The sequence below is a fragment of the Rhipicephalus sanguineus genome, chromosome 2, assembly GCF_013339695.2.
Source record: "Rhipicephalus sanguineus isolate Rsan-2018 chromosome 2, BIME_Rsan_1.4, whole genome shotgun sequence".
NCBI classification, from domain to species: Eukaryota; Metazoa; Arthropoda; class Arachnida; order Ixodida; family Ixodidae; genus Rhipicephalus; species Rhipicephalus sanguineus.
In genome coordinates this window covers 212,479,611-212,502,629 of record NC_051177.1, presented here as the reverse complement: position 1 = coordinate 212,502,629, position 23,019 = coordinate 212,479,611, and the positions used below count along the sequence as shown (strand labels likewise).

The 23,019-nt window shown below is 48.1% G+C and overlaps 1 protein-coding gene across 1 annotated transcript in view; it reads right to left on the bottom strand.

Annotated features, from left to right (window-relative positions):
- Positions 1-23,019, bottom strand: part of LOC119384058 (uncharacterized) — a 174,109-nt gene that overhangs the window by 93,772 nt on the left and 57,318 nt on the right. Inside the window, exon 4 of the mRNA XM_037652347.2 lies at positions 13,227-13,429. Coding sequence (XP_037508275.1) covers positions 13,227-13,429 — 203 coding nt within the window. The remainder of the gene's footprint in view (positions 1-13,226; positions 13,430-23,019) is intronic.

Below are 23,019 nucleotides of genomic sequence, written 5' to 3'. Positions count from 1 at the left end.
AAATAAACAGGGACAAGTGAAACACACGCACAAGCGCAGACTAGCAACTGGAAGAAAAGAAAAGCTCAGCCTCCATCAAATCTGTGCTTGCATTGCAAAGTTTGCAAATGTCACCCGTTGTTGCAGGAAACAAAGGTGTTGTCAAGGCATAAAGATAGGACAGCGTGAGAAGTGGCTGAGGTAATCTACATCCACAAGTATGGCAGCATGTGCGTTGCAAGGCCTTCGCTTACGTTACACAAACTAGAGATAGACTATCTAACCGCCAACCTCTAATCGTTCACGTGGTTTTTCTTGTTACTTATATTTTTGTGCTTCCTTCAATAAACTTCCAGTTGCTAGTCTGCGCGTGTGCGTGTGTCTCACTTGTCCCTGTTTATTTTGCGCAGTGTTTCGTAGTAATTGTCTCAACTGCGCCACAAATATTTTATTAGGCTATCACCAACTCGCCCAACGTCACACTCTGCTAAAGACCTAGCCAGTCCAACCCCACTCGATGAAACGGCTCGGCTGGGACTTCAACAGGTTGAAAGCTACCTGCAGGGGGAGTCATAGATTTCTTGTGGCGCTGACACAGGTCGCAAGCTGCAACGTAGCGGTGAACGCAATGGTAAAGACCCTTCCAGAATACCCGTCGTCGAACACAGATGTAAAATATGTGGCACACAGAACAGCCGACACGATCTTAGGAACTCTTAAGGCGTTTGTTAACATCCGCACGGACCCAGAACTTAAAGAAGGCTCCTTAATTCCTGGTAGAACGCCCTCACGTGCTCATTTGCACAAAGCCCGTCTTCTTGCAGGCTGAACGCGGGAAATTAAGCATATTCTCGGCCGCGCAGTTGTGTCTTGTCTGTATGGTTAGGCGCTTGCTGTATTGCCTTCGCACGCGTTGATCCTTCCAATTCCTCGATGTGGCCTTGAGTTGGGAATAGCCTACTTTTTGAACTCATCCTTCAGTTGCCGATGCTTCTCTCGCCATTTGGCGTGGAGACTGAGGACTTCCTTTCCTGCTAGCTCTCTGATGCAGGTAATCAGGTCAACAGGCCTCTCAACCATAGGCATGCGCAGGGGGGGGGGGAGCGCAAAGTCTGCCCCCATACATTGACTTAATAGGGAGGGGGGCGCTGCGATGAACCCTCGCCCGCCTTCGCCACCCCCCCTGAAGGGGAACCCTGAGCACGCCTATAGTCTCAACGCAAGCTGCTTCAAGTGTTTCAGCAGCCCATGTCTTTTGCCAAAATGGTTCATCAATGACCTCACGTTCAGGCCTTCTGTCCTGGGAAGGCAGTTCGGGAGCCTTGGCAGCGATTCTGCTACTACTTGATGAGGTTGCGTCTTCTTAGTTGAGCGGCAAGGGGTGCCCTGGAATCCGCTGGGTGGCAGAACGGTCTTACATTCGTAACCGCTCGTGTGTTCCTCCTGCCTTGGACAACCTCTGAATAAGGCAATCAAGGCTAGCCATCTGCGCCTCTCTTCCTGTCGTCCCATTGTACAGAGAATCCGCGGCATGTCCTTGGTTCTTTCTTTTATCCAATTCATCATGCTGTCGATCGACGACCAACTGCACTCTCTTTAGCAGAAAGAGGTAAATCATTCTCGGCTTCTCCTCCGACGAAAGCAGGTGCTTATGCACCTCGTCCAACTCCTGAGTCAGCTTCTCCAGATTGGACTCGTACTCTTTCGCCACATGTGCCTGAGCAGCTTTCCTCAGGACTTTCTCAAGCTTATCTTCAAACTTCTCGCAAAAGTTCGTTCCCCAAAAGCATGCGTTGAAGTTCCTTCAGCATAGTCGCATGGCCCGTGTGCTCCCACTCACTAGCAGTCGGCTCCTCGCGCAGCTTAACCGCCGCTTGGCCATTTTGGTTTCCATCGAAGTGTCCTCTTCATTTAAGCTCTTCTGAACTTGAACTTCACTCAGTGCATCATTGTTCTGGATGGTTCGCTTGTGGTTAGCATGGATGGCACGAAGGCTTTGACTCTTGCCTGTAAGAACACATCCTCTGAGTCGGGTCACATGGCGCTGGAGGCTTCCTTTTTGCTTGCAGATGATTTTGCTCAATTCGCTACGGTTTGCCTTGTCTGGTCCGGTGATAACTTCCATGAATCGGGAGTATGATATCTTTGACGGTGAGGGCTCGGTACTCCCTTGAAAGGTCCACCCGAACTTTTATATGGTAGTCAGTGCTTTTTCATTTGCAGGTCTGGAAAGTTCACCGGTCATTTTGACGTCTTGTTCACAATTTCCTTGTTCACAATTGGGCGTGTGCGGAAACTTAGAAACAGCGTCACGAACGTCAAGGGCAAGTTAGAGCGGGAGAAGTTTCCAGGTGTCGTCTACAGAATCCCATGTGCAGATAGCACACATGCTTATATCGTTGAGTCCGGAAATTTCAAGAGAAGGTTACGCGAGCACTGTAGTGACGTGAAAAACAAAAAAAAGTGACGTCAAATGCCCTCGCCGAACATGTATCAACGGGCCGTGTGATCAATTGGGAAGATTCTTGCGTCATCGTCACGGAAAAGAAACTCTTTCTACAGCTTAATCTAATAATATTATTACCTTGGGTTTAACACCCGAAAACCACGATATGATTATGAGAGACGCCGTAGTGGAGGGCTGCGGAAATTTTGACCACCTGGGGTCTTTGACGTGCACCTAAATCTAAGTACACGGTCCTCAAACATTTTAGTCTTCATCGAAAATGCAGCCGCCGCGGCCGGTATCACAGCTTAATCTAGAATATTTGTTTATTCAAACTACTGCGCACATGCTAAACAAGAGCTGTGGTAATCTTCCACTAGTGTATGCGTGTTGCCTCAAACATGTGATTAGACGACCTTATAAATAAGCGAACTTGCTGCTCACGCTCCCTTGTGAACAAGGCTCCGGTGTGGAAGCGAAAACGTCTGTCTAAGGATATATTTTTACTTTTGCCGGCGCTGGGGTTTCCTCGTCCATGTCATTCTCCGGCCAGGCTGGATTCCGCCAAACTCTTGACTTCCGTCAAATGCTGCGTCGATTTGCAGAGATTGCAGCTCAAATTTGTAGGAGTAGTAGAAACTTGACAATGAAGCACAGATGGCGTTGCGGTCGCGCCGTGAAAGTGAGGACTGTCGTTGTTTTTAGTATCAGCCGCCTTATCGCATCCTTTATGCTCCCCAAAGTCGCTCTATTCGGGGCTCGACACTTCGATAAATACCATTTGAAGAAGGCGATCAAGTTCCCTGACGTGCTGAACGTTTCTGTTGGTGGAACTTGCAGCTTGTGCTGCGCAAGTTCTGTGATAGGCTACGACGTTGTCACGTGGTAATGCCCTCACCAGAACGTCGCGTAGCATCGACGAAAAAGAGGACTTGCTAACGCCAAGGTCCTCCAGTTCTTGAGTGTTACCAGCACTTGATCGAATAACTTGAGGAGTTGGGCCACTTTCTTGGAACCGCACAGGAGTCAGCCGTCGCAGCCTCGAAAAGTACTCCTATTCCAAGCGCTTTTTGTCGTCGAAACGTCTTTTCAGCATGACTAACGCGTCCTTATGAAGATGCGTTAGTCATGCTTCGGTGACAGGAATCCCCGCTCTAGCTGCCTCCTTTTAAGAAGAGCCTCACATAGTTGAATTTCTCGGTCGATGTAAGATTTCCGTTCCACTTCATTGTCTGATCGAATTGCTCCCAGAACTCGTTCCACTTGCACAAGTCACCAGCGAAAGGAATAGTTGTCAGCTTGGGTAACTTGGCTCCTGGCCTTCCGGTACGTTGCGAACTTTGATAGGCGATGCGACGGCATATGTTTCGCTGTGCTGGCGGCGTTCGCTCTGGAGCTCGGCTAAGATGCGGGTTGTGTTATTCCCTTCAGGCGCGAACTATGATGCGCTGTCTGCAAATGTCTCAAATTCGCACAACGTAATTCTAAGGCACTCAATATTACATTCCAAGAAAGAAAATAAAGTAATACATTGTTTTGTGCGAGTTTTGCTAATTAATCTTAATTAGAGGATAACTGCATATTTATTTACTCTGCAGTCAGTGATGTTCCATTTTTATATAAGAATAAGAAAATTATTGGCTCAAAATGCACGTGGAATTTGTTTTTGGTTGTGTTAATTTCGTGCAGAGAAAAGAAATACTTATGACGTTGGTCCTGGAGCATGACATGTTGAGCGACTCGTCGATGACGTTAGTGCCTTCACCAAAGTGATCCGTAATGGTCATACTTAGCCCATTGAGGTTAAGTCAAGACACGTTGACTATGCAGAAGGTTCAATTGGTGCTATGCGGAATGTATCTTGCCCTTTCTTTCTGCCTAGTCCGAAAAACTGGCAAAAACAAGTTGCGTCCACATATGTGGACGTTGCACCTGAAGGCGTTATCCTCATTTTCAACGACGGTAGCGTACTCCGCCTCGAAGGCCTCGTCACTTATGTGGCTCTCTATCTCTTCATTTATCTTCTTCAGCTGTCGTTGTTGTTCTTGAGCCTGTCATAAATCGATTCGATTTGTTGCACTGTCGCGTCATCACGCTCAAGCAAGCCACTTGCCCCTTGAATGAGCTTAGTGTTCTGGGCCCTTCGCGTGGTCAGGTTCATCTTAAGCTTGCCCATGGCGGTTAGCTGATCGGTAGGGCTCCGTAGTTCGCGCCCGTTGTTCCAGTCGGCAGCCACCAGCGATGTCCCTTGACGGTAGCTCCAGGCTGTCGCCTTCCGGGTTTAACGGTACTAAATGCAAAATATGTGGCAAACAGAACAGCCGACACGCAATTAGGAACTCTTACAGACGTTTATTAGCGTCCTCATGAGCCGAGAATTTAAAGATGGCTTCTTGGTTCCTGGTAGAACGCGCTCATGCACTCGCGTACACAAAGCTTATCTCCTTCTTGCAAGCTGAACGCAGCAAATTCAACAGACGTAGGTTTTGGAGATGCCTAAATGTCTGGTAGTCGAGACGTCGCGAAAGCGTCGCAGGGCATTCTTCGCGAGATGACGTGGGACGAGGTGTAAAGTGCGGCGGTACAAAACATTGTCTTGAAGCAAGAACTGTCTCAGTGAATGGCCGGTATTGGCTGATTGAAGTCGGACAATGATGGAGAGCAACGATGGATCTCGACGTTGTTCAAACACCACATGTAGGAAGTCAGTAATGCCAAAGATGTAGTTGGGGAGTTGGGTGGATCAACACCCAACTCGCTAGAGTTGGGTGGATAAACAGGGTGTCGGGATAAGCAGTCGGCATCGCTGTGCAATTTGCCAGATTTGTACGCTACCGAGATAGTGTACTCCTGTAATCGTAGTGCACAACCGCCGAGTGTTTCTGTAGGGTCTGTAAGTGTTGACAGCCAGAAGAGCGCATGATGGTCATTGATGGCTGCAAACGGGCGTCCATATGGGTGCGGACGGAATTTAGCGACCGCCCAGACGAGAGCTAGGCATTGCCGCTCAGTAATGGAATAATGTTTTCCCGACTGTGACAGAAAGCGGCTAGCGTAGGCAATTACACGGTTTGTGCCATTCTGTATCTCAGCCAGTATAGCACCAATGCCATGGCCACTTGCATCGGTGCGAAGCTCTGTTCGAGCGGCGGGGCAAAATGAGCCAACACAGGTGGTGATGTAAGGGTGAAAATCAGCGACGCAAAAGAATGTTCTTGGTCCGCACCCCAGAAAATAGCCACGATCTTTTTGAGGAAATCCGTGAGGGGCCGAGCAATGGCCGCGAAGCTGATGACAAAGCGGTAGAAATATGAGCAGCGCCCAAGAAAGCTGCGGACTTGTGTGGAACGTGGAACCGGAAATTCACGGACACTGCAGACTTTGTGAGTGTTGGGTTGGACACCAGTAGCGTTAACAAGGTGGCGAAGTAGTTTAATCTGACGTTGTCCTAATGTGCACTTTGACGAATTGAGCGGGAGGCCAGCACAGAGACAAACGTCAAGAATCGCCGAGAGACGAGGAGGGTGGTTTTGAAAAGTGGGCGAGAAAACGATGACATTGTCTAGATAGCAAATGCAGGTCGACCATTCAAAACCGCGTAGGAAAGAGTCCATCATGTGTTCAAACGTAGCAGGGTCATTGCACAACCCAATAGACAAGACCTTAAATTGCTAAAGGTCTCACGGTCGCTGTCATAGACGAAATTTTGTCATTACCCAGATCGAGGTCAAGCGACGAGATATACTTGGCAGCGTGGAGACAGTCAAGTGAATAATCGATTCGAGGTAGAATATAGAGGTCCATCTTGGTGATACGATTGAGATGGCGATAGTTGACGCAAAGGCACCAGCTATTGTCCTCCTTTTTAACTAACGCCACAGGTGATGACCCCGGTCTATAGGAAGGCTGTATGACGTCTTTGTCGAGCATTTTCTCGACCTCTTTCTGCATAACTTGGCGCTCAATGTAAGACACACGAGAAGGGTGTTTGGGAAGAGAACTGGCGTGGCCGGTGTCGACACGGTGGGCTACGACGCTTGGGTGGCCCAGGGGTCGGTCGTCGATGTCAAAAATATAGAGGTAAGAGAACAGAACACCGCGGAGCGCATCAACTCGGCAAGGTAACAAGTCATTAGATACGATTTCGCCCAGGAATGCCTTATTCTGCGCTGTTATGACACCTTCGGCCACGTCTTGGTGTCAGGGGTGAAAAAAGAAATCGTATATTCCAGCAGAGGCTAAAGTTCTGCTAGGGTGATGACTTGAGCAAGAACGTGGGTCGACGTGGAGAAGTTGGAATTGAAAAAAGGGTCCTGTTGAAGTGTGGTGGCCGGCAAAAATAACGCGGACAGTGCACATACCAAGAAATGATGTTCGACTTCCGTTGGCCACTCGCACTGTAGGAAGCAAATCAGGTGGAAGAACTTTTTCGGGTGAGATCGAAGCGTAGAACTCGTAACAGATAAGTGACACCAAGGTGAATTATAGCAGTAACGGCGAGGCCACCAATGAGGACACCAAGTAAATTCAGTCTGGAATTAGTAGTCGGTAGAGGATTTACGGTCCCAGTCGTCGATGCAGCGCTATCTCAAGGAGTTGCACTCGCGAGTTTCCCGGGAGATGTCCAGAATAAGCCGGCGACGGTGAGTGACAGCGCTGAGCGGAGCGTGACTGGTGATCCTGAGGCCTCGGCGAGCGGCTAGGCCAATTGCTCTGGGCGACGACGTAAGTGTGGGATGGTTCGGAGCGTAGAGATGAACGGCGAGGTGGGGGGCCCTGACGGTGGTCATCGGGAAAAGTTGGTTGCGAATACTGTCCGCGATCTTGACGGCGGCGATTTGGAAAACTTGGCCGTTGTTGGGGCAATGGCGGGAAATGTGGCCTACACGAGCAAGAAAAGTAGATTGGTCGATCGTCTGGGGTGCGCCAGTCAGAGGAATTTCGGTAGCATGGTCACAGGCGTTGAACAAAAGTGGCAACAGCAACAAGGGAGGCGGTGTGGTGGTCAGCATTATGGGCGGCAGTGCACATGGGCTGAGGCGTGTGGCTGGTGGTTTGAGGAACTAGGACGCTCATGTTGGCAAACTATTGACGCACGACGGCTTGAATGAGCGAGATTGTTGCCAAGTTGTCTCGTGCAAAGGACTCATAGGTAGTGGGGGTCATGGCTCCCAGCTCCTGGCTAACAATCCTTGTGATATTAATAGAAGTCGCAAGTGGAGGCGGCGTCGCAGGAGTTTCGCACGAGGAAGTCACAGCGGTGCTGGAAGTCGGTTGAAGCGTTGGGTAATCAACCTGCTTTTAGCTTGTTCGAACCACCGACATTCAGAGATGGAGTCGACAGCGGCACAGTTCTTACACATTAGGATGTTAAAGCAATCATCAGCGATACACTCGAACACATTTCTGACCTTGTAAACCTCTGTATATCTTTCTCAGTCTTACGACACAGGGCTAGCACGTCTTGGATGTATGCGACGTACTACTCCGTCGATGATTGAACTCGCGACGCGAGTTCATGCCTGTGTGCCCTCTTACGTGCAACTGACCGACAGCACAAGTCGCGGAGCTTCTCCTTAGACACATCCCAGCTTCTTAATTAGCGTCTCGTACCGTGCGCGTCTTTACCCCTTAGGTAAAATGTGATGTTTGCCAGCACAAGCGTATGATCCCACCTGTAGTGCTTGCTGACGCGCTCGTATAATACGAGCCAATGTTCAACGTTAGTGTTGTCCGTGCCGCAAAATGTGCCAGGGTCAAGAAGGTGAGAACGAATCACAGCTGACGGAGCTAGCGCGGACTGCGCGCCGTCTTCAGGCTTCGTGGGTGGACGAAAGTGGCGTCCGCTGTGGAGATCCAGAGCCGGGTTGTTGTAAGGCCCGCAACCTCCACCAAAAAGATGTTACGGGGAGGATTTATTCAGTCAGCACTGATCGAGTTAATGCTGCACAGAGCGCACTGGATTCCAAACCAAGAGGGTAGCTCCAGGCTCAGACGCAGAAGAAACCATGTTGTCGTCTTCCTCCTTCAGGCGTCATTTCAGCGCTTGTGCCGGAGTGATATTTCCATACCCGTTACAATATTTACCGGTTGTATAGCTCGCAATATTCTTATCACATATGCGGCTTTTTTGCGTTCTGACGCTCAAGACACATTTACTTCAAATTGCCAATTTCTGGCTACACTTGTTCACGCGTTTCCTTAGAAGGGGCAAAACCGAGCAAAGTGAACCTTCGAAATTTACCAATTATGAAGCAGCAATTAGGAACAGAACTTCAGCGCAAATGAAGACGGACCACGTAGACTAGAAAGACAAGGACTGGCGCTTACTAACAACTGCTTTATTCTTCTCACATCATCGCAATATATGCCACAACCACAACCCTTGCATGCGCACGCGTAGCGTCGTGTTGCAACAGTAACAACACAGATGTCTAACCAAAATGCGCGCGCATAGATTCATATTCTGATGAGTACAAAGAAATAGAGGTGTCACTGATACAATCAGCTCCCCTTTTCCTGATGTGATATGCTTCCAATGCAAGCCGCGCATGTTCATTATTACTTTTGCCGAGAATCAACGTCTCGCGAAATCGTGGAGCACAGCTGTGGCAGGAGTTAATATGAGTAGAGCGTACTAGAACAGGGGAGTGCTCGGAACGGCCGCAGTACCAATGTACAGAAAGTGAAGCCCAGAGTCAATCCGCCTGTTGCGCTGCGATCGGTAGTCTGCAATGTGTCGTCATTTAAGAGTTGCGCGCTGCTCCGCCAGAGTGGTGCAGGGGTAGAATGCCCGCTTCCCACTCAAAACGCCCGGGTTCAAATCGCAGCTGTAAATGGTGGGTTTTTATTCTTAGTGTCACCTTTTATAGCTGTATTTGTTTTCCATTGTTTCGTAAAACTAGCTTCTGTTGATACGTATTGCTACAAAAAGTAACTTGAAATATGAAATCTCGTTTCGAGTCTCACATTCGCGAATATCACGGAGGCCATACTTTACGTTTTTGTTCAATCCCGGGTGGTGGCGCTGCAAATAACTGCACTCACTGTCAAATTTGTTCTATTTTACTTCACATTTTGCGTTACTTCTTGAAGCGACATGTACCAACTGAAGCTAGTTTTAAGAAATAAAGGAAAACCAACACAGCTATAAAAGGTGACACTAAGAATAAAAACCCGCCATCTACAGCTGCGATTCGAACCCGGCCCTTTTGAGTGGGAAGCGGGCATTTTGCCCCTGCACCACTTCTGCGGAGCCGCGTGCAACTCTTAAACGGCGACACATTGCAGACTACCGATCGCAGCGCCGCAAGCTGATTGACCCTGTTTGGGCTTCACTTTTCGAAGCTCGTTCCGAGCACTCCCCTGTTCTAGTACACTCTAATATGAGCAACAAGATGTGCTCCTTTGTCGACATTGTTAGTTACTTTTGCAATATGTATGCAATATGCATGCAATACGAAGCTACGCGTGCGCATGCAATGATTGGGGTTGTGGCATATATATGCGATGATGTGAGAAGAATAAAGCAGTTGTTAGTAAGCGCCAGTCCTTGCCTTTCTAGTCTTCGTGGTCCGTCTTCATTTGCGCTGAAGTTCCCTTCCTAAATGCTATGTACCAACTAGGCCCAACAAAAGTTTTAATCAAGCAGCAAGCCCTCCTCCCGGATACTATAGGGAGAAAATCGTTTAATTTATATAAGGAAATCTACAGGGGAGTAGTAAATTTAATTAATCAGTTCTCTGGCCAGGTCCATGCAAAATGATATTGTTTTTCACGTGTGCAGCACATTCGTAGAGCCATACTACTAAGTACCAGTATCACTAGTTTTACTGAGCAACCTTTAGCAAAGTTTTACTAAGGAGGTGGTGAGTGGCGTGACTAACCTTACAAACGCTAACACTGGTCTGGGCAGTGGTACTGAAAACGAGAGACAAAGCGAACGTGGGCAAGGGCGTTGCTGTTCAAGTGCCACCACTTATTATCTGATTATTTCGATATGCAAATAGGTACCGTTCGAGCGAAAGCTTTCTTTGTTACCTTTGTTCAAGAGAGCTGATTAGCGTTTTTAAGTGCAAAAATGTCCCAAAAGCCGAGTGAATTCGTGATTGTAAAAGGTTTACTCCGACTTAACACAACAAGTATTCACAAAATACCATACATGTTTCGCCACCTATGCAGGTGGCATCCTCAGTACACACTGACAACAATTGAGCGGAGTTCACTAGTCACATACGCCCTTGTAAACGTCCGGTAGGGGGCCGTGGTTGTTGTTGTTGCAAGCCGAACTGACGCGACAAATCAACCACAATTCCAAGAGTTTTCTTCTCCTTATCTTTGTTGACGAGCCAGTGTCGTCGCTCTGCTTAGGTCGAAGCTATGCCATGCCGTCCAGCAGTGTTCAACAAGCTCCATCTTGGAATGCGTTGCATGGGCGGCTTTAGAAACATCCTTTTTGTGTTCTTTAGGCCTCCTTGACCTTTTCCTTGAAGGTACTTGGAAGCGCGAAACACACAAAATACACAAGAACTGGACAAGAACTATAGAAGTGTATTTTGTGTGTTTTGCGCTTCCAAGTACCTTCATGAATCAGTAGCAACTCGCCCAACTTTCTGTTCTTCTAGACCTTTTCCTGCCCGTTTTAACGAGCTATGTCGCGTCGCGATCCCCGCAGCATACTTTGTAGAAGACACCGCTCTGATCGTCCGCAGGTGTGCGGTCTTTGGGTTTCGCGAACACATCTCCGAAGGTATAATGCGGCTTAAAAACGGTTTTTGTAGCGTACGGCTACTAGTACGGCTACTATGTTGCTAGTGTGGTTGCTAACAACTTAGTAGCGGAGCAACCATCCGAGTTAGTACTATTCATTTACTAAAGTAAATGAGTAGTACTAACTCACAAACCTGCTTCACATTCACAAACCTGCTTGCCAATTCCTTGAACGGTTGGTGCTTTTTGTGACAAGTAAACGGTTAGTATTTAGTTAGCGAATATGCCGACCTTTTTTGCTAAGTATTCCTACGCCTCAGATAGCAGAGGAAATGCTGTGTTTTGACATACACGTGTCAGAGGAAACCGCCAGCCGCCACAACGCTAGCGGTCCCAGAAAGTGAGTGAAACACCGACGAGCTGGCCACCGAATTCCCGCTCGGTGGCCTCCAACTGCGCATTAATGGGCTTCTTTGCAGACCGCTGTGTAACAATGGCGAGGTTTCCCATTAGTTTGACCCCTGGTCGGGTGCGGCTCGCCACGTGCAACGAACGGATCCGCCAGTTTGTGAGTGCGAGGTTCGCAGGCCATGCCAGCGAGAAATAAACAAGGCGGCTCTTTCCTTACCCCGCGGTCCCTGGAGGCTAGTTCGTGGCTGTACACGGCAATCAGGCCCTTGATACCCCAGTATGTTTACAGCGAGAAACAGGACCACGAACGCGGGACCGTGGATGCCGCTGCGGCGCCTTTGAGGGTTGCGTTGGTGCCAGCTTTCCTGGATAGTTTTTATATCCCGATAATGTGCTGTCGGTGATGTTCAAATTCCTCTAATATACGTAGTTCGATGTGAGTTTTCAATCGGTATCTTTATTACGGCTCAGGATTATCGGACACTATATAGTAATAGAACAAATCAAACGTAATCTTAATGTAACGACACGTTGCAATGTTCAAAATGTAAATGAAACGTCTTCCTTTCGTCTTAAAGGAACTTGCAAAGGGAACTCGTTCCAACGCTGCGAAGGAACGGGGAACGAACTCTCATTTCTATTTTAGAAAAACGTGAACAATACTCGAAAGCAAGCGGCATTCCCCGGCATGTGAAGCAGCTACAGACATTAGAGTATTCTCGAATTGCCAGGCTTAGAATCAAGAATCGTATAAATACATTCGAAGGTTTTCCTCTATACTGATGAAAGTATAGGGAAAATGCAGTTGTAGCTTGTGCTGCAGTGTCGTAAGCCTAGGTCCCAGTTTGAGTGATTTTTGCAGAGTGATGCCATCCGACCAATTTCACCGACGAAACGAAAGGGCGAAAGACAGCAACTGCCATAACCTTGCAAGACATTCAGCATGACGGCATTCTTTTTCACGACGACGATTGCATTGGTGTTATTCTTCTGCATTTGTTAACTTACGTGCGCCAAGAGCCTTATCAAGGGAAGCGCCGCTCGCAAGACCATGAGACGCAGTAGATTTACATATATGACGAAAGCACGAATAAACCCGCAGCACAGAGAAATGAAGGGGGCAGGACGACGGGTGTCGTCTGGCCCCCTTCATTTCTCTGTGTTGCGGTTTTTTTTGCTCTTTCTTCAAACGAGAATTTGCGCCTACTCGCCCAACTGTCCCTGCTAGTGCAATAGACTTACCTTTGGTAACGAAGCTCGCTCGTCGCCACCCCGCAGTGTCGTCTTTCTGTGCGTCTCGGGGTATCTAAACGCATCCGCCGTGGGGACAGTGCCATTCGCGGCACCGAAGCACGGCATCCTAGCCGCCAGCACGTCATCAATCTATCTTTTCAATTATTTGCCGCATATATCGCGAAATACGAACACTAAAAGCTGTGCCTGAATTTTGCCTTACAGAGTACCACAATCATCATAAAGCGTTTACATTGTAAGTTGCGCATATATTACTTGACTAGTTTCTTCAGCATTATTGGCGTTAATCTTTCTGCCCAACTGCATCTTTCGGGATAATGCAAGAAGGGCTTGTCTGCACTTCACCAGCCACGATACTTTCTGCGGTCGCTCATATGTAACGACCATAAAAGCTTAACCTTGTACATTTGCTTATAATCCTACGTACTTGGATATGTAGAAGTTGGCAACGAAGCTGTAGTGCGTAAGCTCGACGCCTTTCGGAAGTCCTGTGGTGCCCGACGTGTAGACGACAACGAGGACAGCTTCACGAGGATCTCCGACAGCGCACTCTCTGAAGGCCGATTGGTCCATGTACTTGAAGGAGGCGGCATTTACAAAACCAGCCACAGAACCCATTGCTAATAGACCCTGGGTAAGACACACGTATTAGTAAAACATATGCATAGTAGTCAATAAGAATGGTGTGGAGCGCATTTGGCAGATATTCTCGAATCATGAATGGTAGTTACCACTATCCCTCAAGGGAGAAACGTATACAACCACTGTATCTTACGGTTTCTTACCTATACGGAGCAGAAACCTCAAGGAAAATTAGGTCATTGAATGGAAAATTATAGGTCTAACCTCAAAGGGCAAAAAGAAAGCAGAGTGGGTCAGAGAACAAACGCGTCAGGACATATAGGACATATTAGTCGAAAATAAGAGGAAGAAATGGGCATGGGCAGGGCATGTAGTGCGTAGGCAAGATAACCGCTTGTCATTAAGAGTAACAGACTCGATTCCAGAAGAAGGCAAGCGCGCGAACTGGAGTTAGCTGTGCAGATGCGATTAACAGACCTTTTTCATGAAGTCCCTGAAACTTCGTAAAGTAGCGACACTTTCCTCCTCCACTCGCGTTCCTCCTCGTTCTCCTCTCCTTCGCACTCTGTTTTCGAGCATGGTGCCACCTACCTGCGTAGCAGACGACGCTTCGCAAAGAGAGCGCGTGCTTGCCAGGCGGCGCGCTTTAAGCATTCGTACTAGCAGTCTAGCTCTTGGTATCCTTTTTTTTAAATTATATGTTGTTTAGGAGATCTTAAGACACGTTTGTAAAGGACATGTTTGATGTTGAACGTTAATTTCCCGCTCTACATGAAGCCTTCTGAAACCTACACATTGCACACGTCGTCCTCGCGAGGCGAAATGGCCGCGCATACCAATGACGCACTGAGGCTCCCAGTACGCACAAGAGGTAGCCGTTCCGAAGTATCGGTTGGGTAAACATAGTTAACGCCGCTATACGTGCCTGTATGATGTAGCATTGTACACTGCAATACAAAAGGGCGTATTTGAGGCATCTCTTTCCCACAAAACAATATCCAGCATCTGGCTCACTTGTTTTCTTTTTCACGAAATCTCTGCGCTCGCTATTTCCTGTTAACTGTTTAGCAACCTCACAAAAAGGGCGTGCTATGGGGCGTATTCCTGCCCCGAAACAATAACCATCAATCTCGCGTGTCTTTCCTTACATTATTGCCGGGCGCGCGGTACTTCCAGGTCATGAATGGCGTGCGTGTTATTAAAAAGCATACTTGATAGGAAAGTGGCGAGCGCCGAGTTTTCAAGAAAGGAAGCGCAAACTAGCCAGAGGACGGTTAATGGTGAGGGGCAAGAAGACTCCACAAAGGGTGCCGACAGTTTTTAGAGTGCAAGAAACACATGGACAATGGGTGTTGGCGGTATTGTGCTAGTTAAAGAGTGGCAACTATTACTTATTTAGAAAATGACTGTCAGTGCAAACAGCAGCTCGGAGCTTCATTGAAAGAAGTGTGCGCCAGAAGGCGTACATCATTTCCAGTCGATACATTTAGACAGCGTTGGTTGATTCGTTAAGAGATTAGACGAACCAACCATAGTGCGCAAGTGCGCCTCGTAGACGTACATACTTGACATACGAACTATACTCGCTGCCCAATGAACGAGCAAGCGAACGAATAAACTAGCCTGCCACCGTAAACGTTTCCTTCGCGAGAGCTCCGCTCGCGGATAATAATATCATCTGGTGTTTTACGTCCCAATACTACGATATGATTATGAGAGACGCCGTAGTGGAGGGCTGTGGAAATTGTGACCATCTGATGTTCTTTAACGAGCATTGACATCGCACGGCACTGTGGCCTCAAGCTATTCGCCTCCATCGAAATGTGACCGCCGCGGCCGGTCGCGACCTTCGGGTCAGCAGCCGAGCACCATAACCTCTGCTCCACCGCGGCGGAAAGCCACTCGCGGATATAAACCGCCACACTAAATGGCACGTAAAACGTCGCGCTAAATAACACGTATACGTGAGGTTCCTAAGCGATGAACGCACCCAGCGACTCGGTTGGGCACGCACGCTTTGCCTACCTACTTTCTATCGCAAGTCCACCGACGGATCTGTCGACGTAAAAGAGCCAGAGAAAGCTATTTGTTCCTGAAAAAAAAAAAAAAAACCGAGCACGCAACGAAAACAGAGAGTACCACTCCTAATGTGAGCTTTCGCACTGCAGCTTTGTTTCTTCAAAAGAATTGCGCCGAATCTGAAGTTTCGCAATCACATTTTCGATCGTCAGCCGGCGTGCCTCCGTAGTCGGCGTGCTATGCTGCGCACAAATCAATACCGCAAACTCAAACCAGCAGGCGCATCACGTCAAGCAGAAAACGTAACAACATATTACTGAAAAAAAAACAACACTTAGTACAAACCCCGCAAAAGCAGCAATAAAACGTGTGAGGAATAGCGACGTACTACACAATTAACTGAGACGTGTCTACGGCGTTATAGCACGCAGCGATTTGCGCGAACCTCGACGAGTACTTATAGTGGGAGGACAGCAAGTTACCTCGCATAGTCGCGTCGAAAACGTCTGCCGAAAGTTCTATCTTCCGATTCGGCGTAACCAAGCCTTCCTTCGCAACTCGTTGCGCTTCCCGGACGGTATCATGAACAGCTTTTTGCCTTCACTTGCTTTGTTTCGGTATCCGAAAGCGCAGCAGAAGCTCATGGCAACCAACCGTGACGTCGGTCTTGTTCGCAAGGTATCTCAGAGCACAACGCACGCGGAATGGAAAATGCGTATCCATAAAACACATGCGCTGAGAACCAGCGAGCCCGCGCCATACCCGCGCTTTGAGAGCAAAGATGGCAATCGCGAGCCACTGTAAACAAACGAACGCTCTGAGCGGTCCCACGTGACGGCAGTTGGCCAATGCCGACGCGGCGTCAGCCTCGGAGGGCAGTGGAGGGAGAAAAGAGAGGAGGCGCACTTTTATGCACGTATGTCGCTACTTTACGAAGTTTCAGGGACTTTACTTTTTCAAGCACACGAGCGCCACCAACGGGTGCGCGTGTACTCATGGGAAAAGTTTGTACGCCGCAGCAGTCGCGTTAGCTTTCAGCCTGCGCCGTGCCAGCACTTCTCAGATTAAGTGAATGTGAGAAGCTGCAACATATTACTCCGTAATTTAGTCACGAACATATTCTGTGTTTAGCTACGACAGCCTCTCTGCGATTTCGATCTGTCTATACACTCTAAGGCAAAAAGGTGTTAGAAGGGTGTGTGGTTCGTCCCTTTGGGGACTAATGGGCTGCCACAACCATTAATTTCTTTAAGGACTAATGACACCGGGTCTAACAGTTAGTCCCCACAGATCACCACAATGGACTAACATTTAGCCCTCACATTTACACCTTAACGGCCAACTGTTAGTGCAAACAGATCACGTCAATGGACTGCTATTTGCTCCTCACATTTACACCTTACCGGGCAACCGTTAGTCCTCAGACGGTCCATTCAAATACTCCACTCGGATGAACTTTTTATCTCCAGGGATGATTTTCTACAGTTACTCTCTGCAAGGCTTAATACTTTTTTGGCGTATTTCTTTCCGCGGCGAGCAACAAATGCCGCGGAAAAGACCACGCGAAAGAATATTTAGTCATGCGTGTGTCACTGCTTTCACAGCCAATTCGACGACGAACGACAAACTTGTGACAATGAAACGTTTTATTTTTCTCTATACATATGAAGTTTCTGCTTTCTTTCATGGAATTCACTGCAAAATGTCCAATACAGGCCCAGCCGCGTTGTCTTATCTCGTGGGGTCCTTTTTGTGAAGCTGCTCCAACGGAAGCGATAGATGACAGGCACTGTACGCGCCATCGCACACAGCTTTCTGCTCGTTGTGGACAACTGCTCCATCCTGCAGAGCACAAAAATATTGCAAATAGTTAGTCACACGTGACAGCGAGGGTGAAGACGCACACACATTGCAAATACTTGTCAGGTGAACTAAAACACACGTCTACAATATGGCATGCAAATAATTTCACCCTTGAAAACACAAAAATATTGCAATTAGTCAGCGACACGTTACAGAGACGATGAAGACGCACGCACATGGCAAACACGAGCAAGGCGACATACAAACACACGTCTAAAATATGGCATGTAAATAATTTCACCGTGATGTCATACATAATCAAAGACGAATTTCAAGCCACATAGCGCAACAGTTCAAATGTGGCAGCCGCAGCCGTCACGCCGAGGCGCCGCCAACGAGCCGGCGAGTTTTCCGCGAGCGGCGTCGTACAGCTCGAGCAAGCCCGTCAGCCGCCGCAGCCGCCAGCGAATCTCGAGCAGAAGGGCGAGCGAACGCGGAGCCGCCTCCACAAACGGCGCCGAGCTGCTTGCGAGCAAGCGTGAAGAAGCCGACGGTAATGGCGACCAATTTCGGCAGAGTTCCGAAGCGCAGCTAATGTCGGCTAGCTAAGGCACCCGCCAACCAATGCCGGAGCATTTCAAGCGCGCGGTATAGGCCTGAATGGCTGCCCAGGCGGCGCTGCGAAGGATGGATGGATGGATGCTATGAGCGTCCCCTTTATAACGGGGCGGTGACATGTCTGCCACCATGCTCGAAGAAAAAAAAAAAAAAACTTCCTTGTTTCATGCTGGCCTAATACCTTGTCTACATTGATTAAATCTATCTTATTATACCAAAAAAATATAAATTCACGGTCCATCTCTCTGCCTCTTAAGGCAGAATGACCTTATTTTTCCCCCATTATTTATTTTTGTTCTTTATCTCTACTTTTCTGCCACCAATACTCTAACCGTCTCTTACTTATTTCTATCGCGGACGTGTGCAGCTTTCCATTGTTGTCCCTAAAACCCAAGGCTTCATGTAGACTCGTGCCCACACGTATACCTGGGTGAATATCGCACATTCAATCAGTACATGTTCCATCGTTTCCTTAGTTCCCCCGCAGCATGTACGTTGTTCTTCTTCGTTACTGAATCTCGCTTTATAACTACGCGTTCTAAGGCAGCCCGACCTTGCTTCAAACAGTAAAGCGCTTCCCCTTGAATTATCATAAAACCTTTCCCTCCTTATTTCGTTTTTTCCCTTTCGGTAGTTACTCAGAGCCGGCTTCTTTTCCATCGCTGTCATCCAATAAGTCCTCTCCGCCTCTCTGACCTTCCGCTTAATGCTCCTTGTTGCCATATCGCCCGCACTGCTAGCCGTATATTTACTGGTGAGCCTCCTAGTTCTCTTTCTCCACTGCGTGTCAACGCTTTTTCTATACAAATACCTGAAAACCTTCTCTGCCCATCTACTCTTCTTCATTTTCCTCAGCCTCTCTTCGAATCTCATTTTGCTCTGAGCTTCCCTCACTTCAAAGCCTGTCCATCCCATGTCACCCTTTACAGCCTCATTTGTCGTCTTCCCGTGAGCGCCCAACGCGAGGCGGCCCACCGTCCTTTGATTTACATCCATTCCTGATTGTACCTCTGACTTCATGCAAACCACTGAGTTCCCAAATGTAAGCCCCGGGACCATCACACCCTTCCACAGCCCTCGAAGCACCTCGTACCTATTGTATCCCCATAAAGCTCTGTGCTTCATAATTGCAGCATTCCTCTTTCTCTTTGCTACCGCTGCTTTCTCTTGTACCTCCATGTATCTATCCCCCTCATTTACCCATACTCCGAGGTACTTGTACTCGCTTACCCTCGGTATTTTTTGGCCCTGTATGAAGACCGCATGGTCTTCGTGATCACTGAATACCATCAATCCACATTTTGTTGCACTAAATCCTAGTCCTAGAGCCTCACATTCCCTTCCGCATATATTTGCCAGTCGCTGTATATCATCTTCACTGTCTGCAAATAAGACAATATCATCAGCATAAAATAGACCTGGAAGCTTCTGCTCAACCATCGTGCCGACCTGTTTGTGTGACAAATTAAATCCAATGTTGCTACCTTCTAGCGCTTTTTCCATCCTCACCATGTACAGCATGAATAACAGCGGGGACAAAGGACATCCCTGTCTCAGCCCCTTGCTAATTTCAACGCTGTCCTTGCTACTTATTCCTTCCCATTCCATACAAACTGTATTTTCTCGGTACATTTCCCTCAAAAGCTGTATACAGTCGTCCCCTATGCCGACTTCTTTCAATATATCCCACAAAATTTCCTGCTTAACGTTGTCATACGCTCCGGTGATATCTAGATAAGCTATGTATAAGGGCCTGTTTTCTATTTTCGATATTTCTACACACTGGGTAAGAACAAACAGATTATCGTCTAACCGCCTGTCGATTCGAAATCCATTCTGAAGTTCTCCCAAAATATCATTTTGTTCTACCCACGCTTCTATTTTTAATTTTACTGCCTGCATCGCCAACCTGTATAGCACCGATGTAATGGTTAGCGGTCTATACGAGCGAATGTTATCCTTTTCTCCCCTGCCTTTATAGATTAAGTTCATTCTACTTTTTCGCCAACTGTCTCGTATTTCCCGCTCCTGTAAGCACTTTTCTACGGCTTTCAGCAGTGCTTCTTTAGTGTTATGTCCGAGTTCGTTAATGAGGCTGACGGGAACCCCATCTAAGCCCGGAGTAGTGCGCTTAGGAATTTTTCCTTCGGCCTTCTTCCAATTGAAATTCTCTAGTACTGCATCTTCGTCAGTTGCACTCCTTTGCGTACTATTACCTACCGGGGGAATCCCCTGGGTGACCTTTTTAAACGAATCGGCTGTTATCTTTCGGATGTAACCTAGCGCTTCATGCCCTTCCAATTGATTTCCTCCTTCATCTACCAAACGTTGTTGCATTGTGACAGACTTCCTACCTAGCGCTTTTAGGTGGCTCCAAAATATCCTAGGCGCGGCCTTCTTCTTTTCGCGAATCTCTGTCATCCAGCGTTCACTTTCACCTTTAATTTTTGCCTCGACTAATTTCTGCACGATGGATTTTTGCTCTAAATATATTTCCCATATTTGGTTGACTACGTCCTGTGGCCGCTTCTCCTTTTTTGCTTGTCTGTGCTCCCGTGATGCCTCACGTCGTTTCTCGATCGCCTCCCGGATTTCTTTGTTCCACCAACTTTTTGGCTTTCTCTTTCCTTTCCAACAAATAGTTTTCTTCTCTTTTTCCATTTCTTTCGTGATTACATGTAGCAGCTCACTATACTTCCAGTCTTTGCCTGGCAGTTCGTCTACTTTTTCTTCGACTCTTGCGGCTACATTCGTTATTTGTTTGTCATTTAGATACAAGCTGCGAAATTTTGATTCTATGTTCTTATTTTCAGTTTTATATCCCATTTGTAATATTATGCGTTTATGATCACTACCCAAGCTGTTAATGCCTTCCTCGTCTATTCTCATCTCTCTAAGTTTGTCATATATTCCTTCTGTCATGAGACAATAATCAATGCTCGATTGCCTGTTTCCGACTTCCCACGTGATCTGCCCCTCACACTTCGGCCCCACGTTAACTATCTCAAGACTATGTTGCTCGCAGAGATCTACCAATAACTTGCCATTGGTGTCTGAATATCCGTCAAGGTCACGAATGTGAGCGTTCATGTCCCCTAGAAGGATTATTTCGGCATCATGACCAAATTCTTTAATATCGGTGTTTATGCATTTCACTATCTCCAGATTCTTTTCTCTGCAGTTATTCCCCGTCCACAAGTATGCTACACCTAGCCACGTTTTCTTTCCAACTACTGTGCCCGAAACCCAAAGGTGCTCTGAACACGTCTGCTTCACTCTATCCCATTTTGTTCTGCTATGAATTAGCATTCCAACACCCCCACCTCTCCTTTCTGATGTGATCCTGTTACATCCTTCCCAAATATAATTGTCAATATGTGGTGGCTCTTCCAAGTCTCTAAGGTGTGTTTCTGTAACCGCATAAACACCTATCTGTTCCTTGTTTAACTGTCCCTCAATCTCTAACCATTTTTCCTTTTTTCTGCCACCCTGCATGTTAATGTAACTAATTGCAACACGCGCCTTCTCCCCTATTTTACCTTTTCTCTGGTTTTTCGCTATACTGCCTGTCAAAGAGTCCCCCTGGTTGTTTTCCTCATTACAAGCTACCCTGGGCACCGAAGGGCCCGCGTGCCCCCCAAAAAAGCTACTGCGCGTCCCGCAAGTCGCCAACCCACCTCATGACCAAGCCTCCTATCGAAGTGTATTCCGTCTCTTTGAAAACCACCCCACCTGTGCACCTCTCTGTTTATTTCCACTACCTCGATGCCTTTCTCTCGACTCATATGCCATATCTCTTTGTTTGCGTCGACAACCGCTCTTTGCAGGTTGACGTCACGCACCGGTACCTCCGGTATTGTGCATACCACTATCTGCACCTGAGGGGAAATGGCGAAAACGGTGCTAAAAAGCGCCCCCTACGACAAGTTCTTTGGTTTCGAGTAGTCAGACTGGCGGCCGTATGCAGCACTAAGCTCAGATGCGCAATGGAGCCGCCGCTGTCGGTTGTGCTGCGCTTTGGATCTCGGCCAGTTTCTGGCGTGGCTGAGTTCTTCAGGCCAAGCAATCTGCGTAAACGCAAGAAGCTCGTCAACGTCAAGTATGTTTACGACGTGCAGGAGATTGAAGGAACCATTTCGGCGCGCTGCAACTCGCAAGTGCAGCGAATCTCATACGACGTTGAACTCGAGTTAAGTTTTACGAGGCATGCTCGCGCGTTTAACGGCAGTGCATGAACGAAAAGATTGCTGTTAAGAAAGCCGACATGATTTGCATTACACGACGAAACGGAATCAAGAAAGGTCCAGTGACGAAGGCTAGCTGTCGGCGGCCCGAATGAGCGCATTCGCGTCGTGTGCCGTTTTCTGCCGCATTCAGTCGCAAACACGCTTTTTCCCCATGCGCGGTCGTAATTTTCAACATTTGCTTCTAGGGAATTCGTCAAATTCTGTCAGCGTGCGGTGGCGGCCGAGAAGCGACGGCGCGCAATGTTTACAGCCGGCCGCTGGAAGCAGCCGGCTGTAAGCTGCCGGAAAAATCGTAGGCACATACGCAGGGTGACTCATATGGCATCGTTTTTCTCGTTTCGCACGAAATGCCGGCTGCATATCCTCGTGATCGCCGTCGGCAGCCACGGCGTGCCGTCTGGACTGCACACAGGGAATATATACATATATAAACGCGTGCACGCGCGTATCAGCACGTTACGTTGCAAACCACGTTTTGCTCGCGTACTCACTTCACGCGTCGGACGGCACGTATCCAGCGGTTCCGTCGCTCCACTTCGTACGGCTTTCAGGGGAACCAGTAAAACCGCACATTAGGATCCTTACCCCCATGTTCGAGGCAATTAACCACGCAACAATAACGGCGGCGACCGCGCTTCGGGACCGCGCGCTGCTCAGAGCCGTCGCCCAGACCACCTGCTTTCGGCACGGTTTGTTGAAGCAGGGATCGCTCGTCAAACATGTCAGACTCTGCAGGTATAGCGGACAAGTTCCTGCGTACGTTTTAAGCACTTTTTGAGCCTGAAAACTAGGCGCAAAATTAAGTAAAACGCTTAAACCAACTGAGAACTGCGTAACTCGCCTGTCGGCGTCCATTTTTGACTACCCAAGCAACATCGGCGCACGCCACCAGGCTCCGCCACAGTACTCAAAACTCCAGCGCGTCAGCCCTATACAATCGAGCTCGTTGCC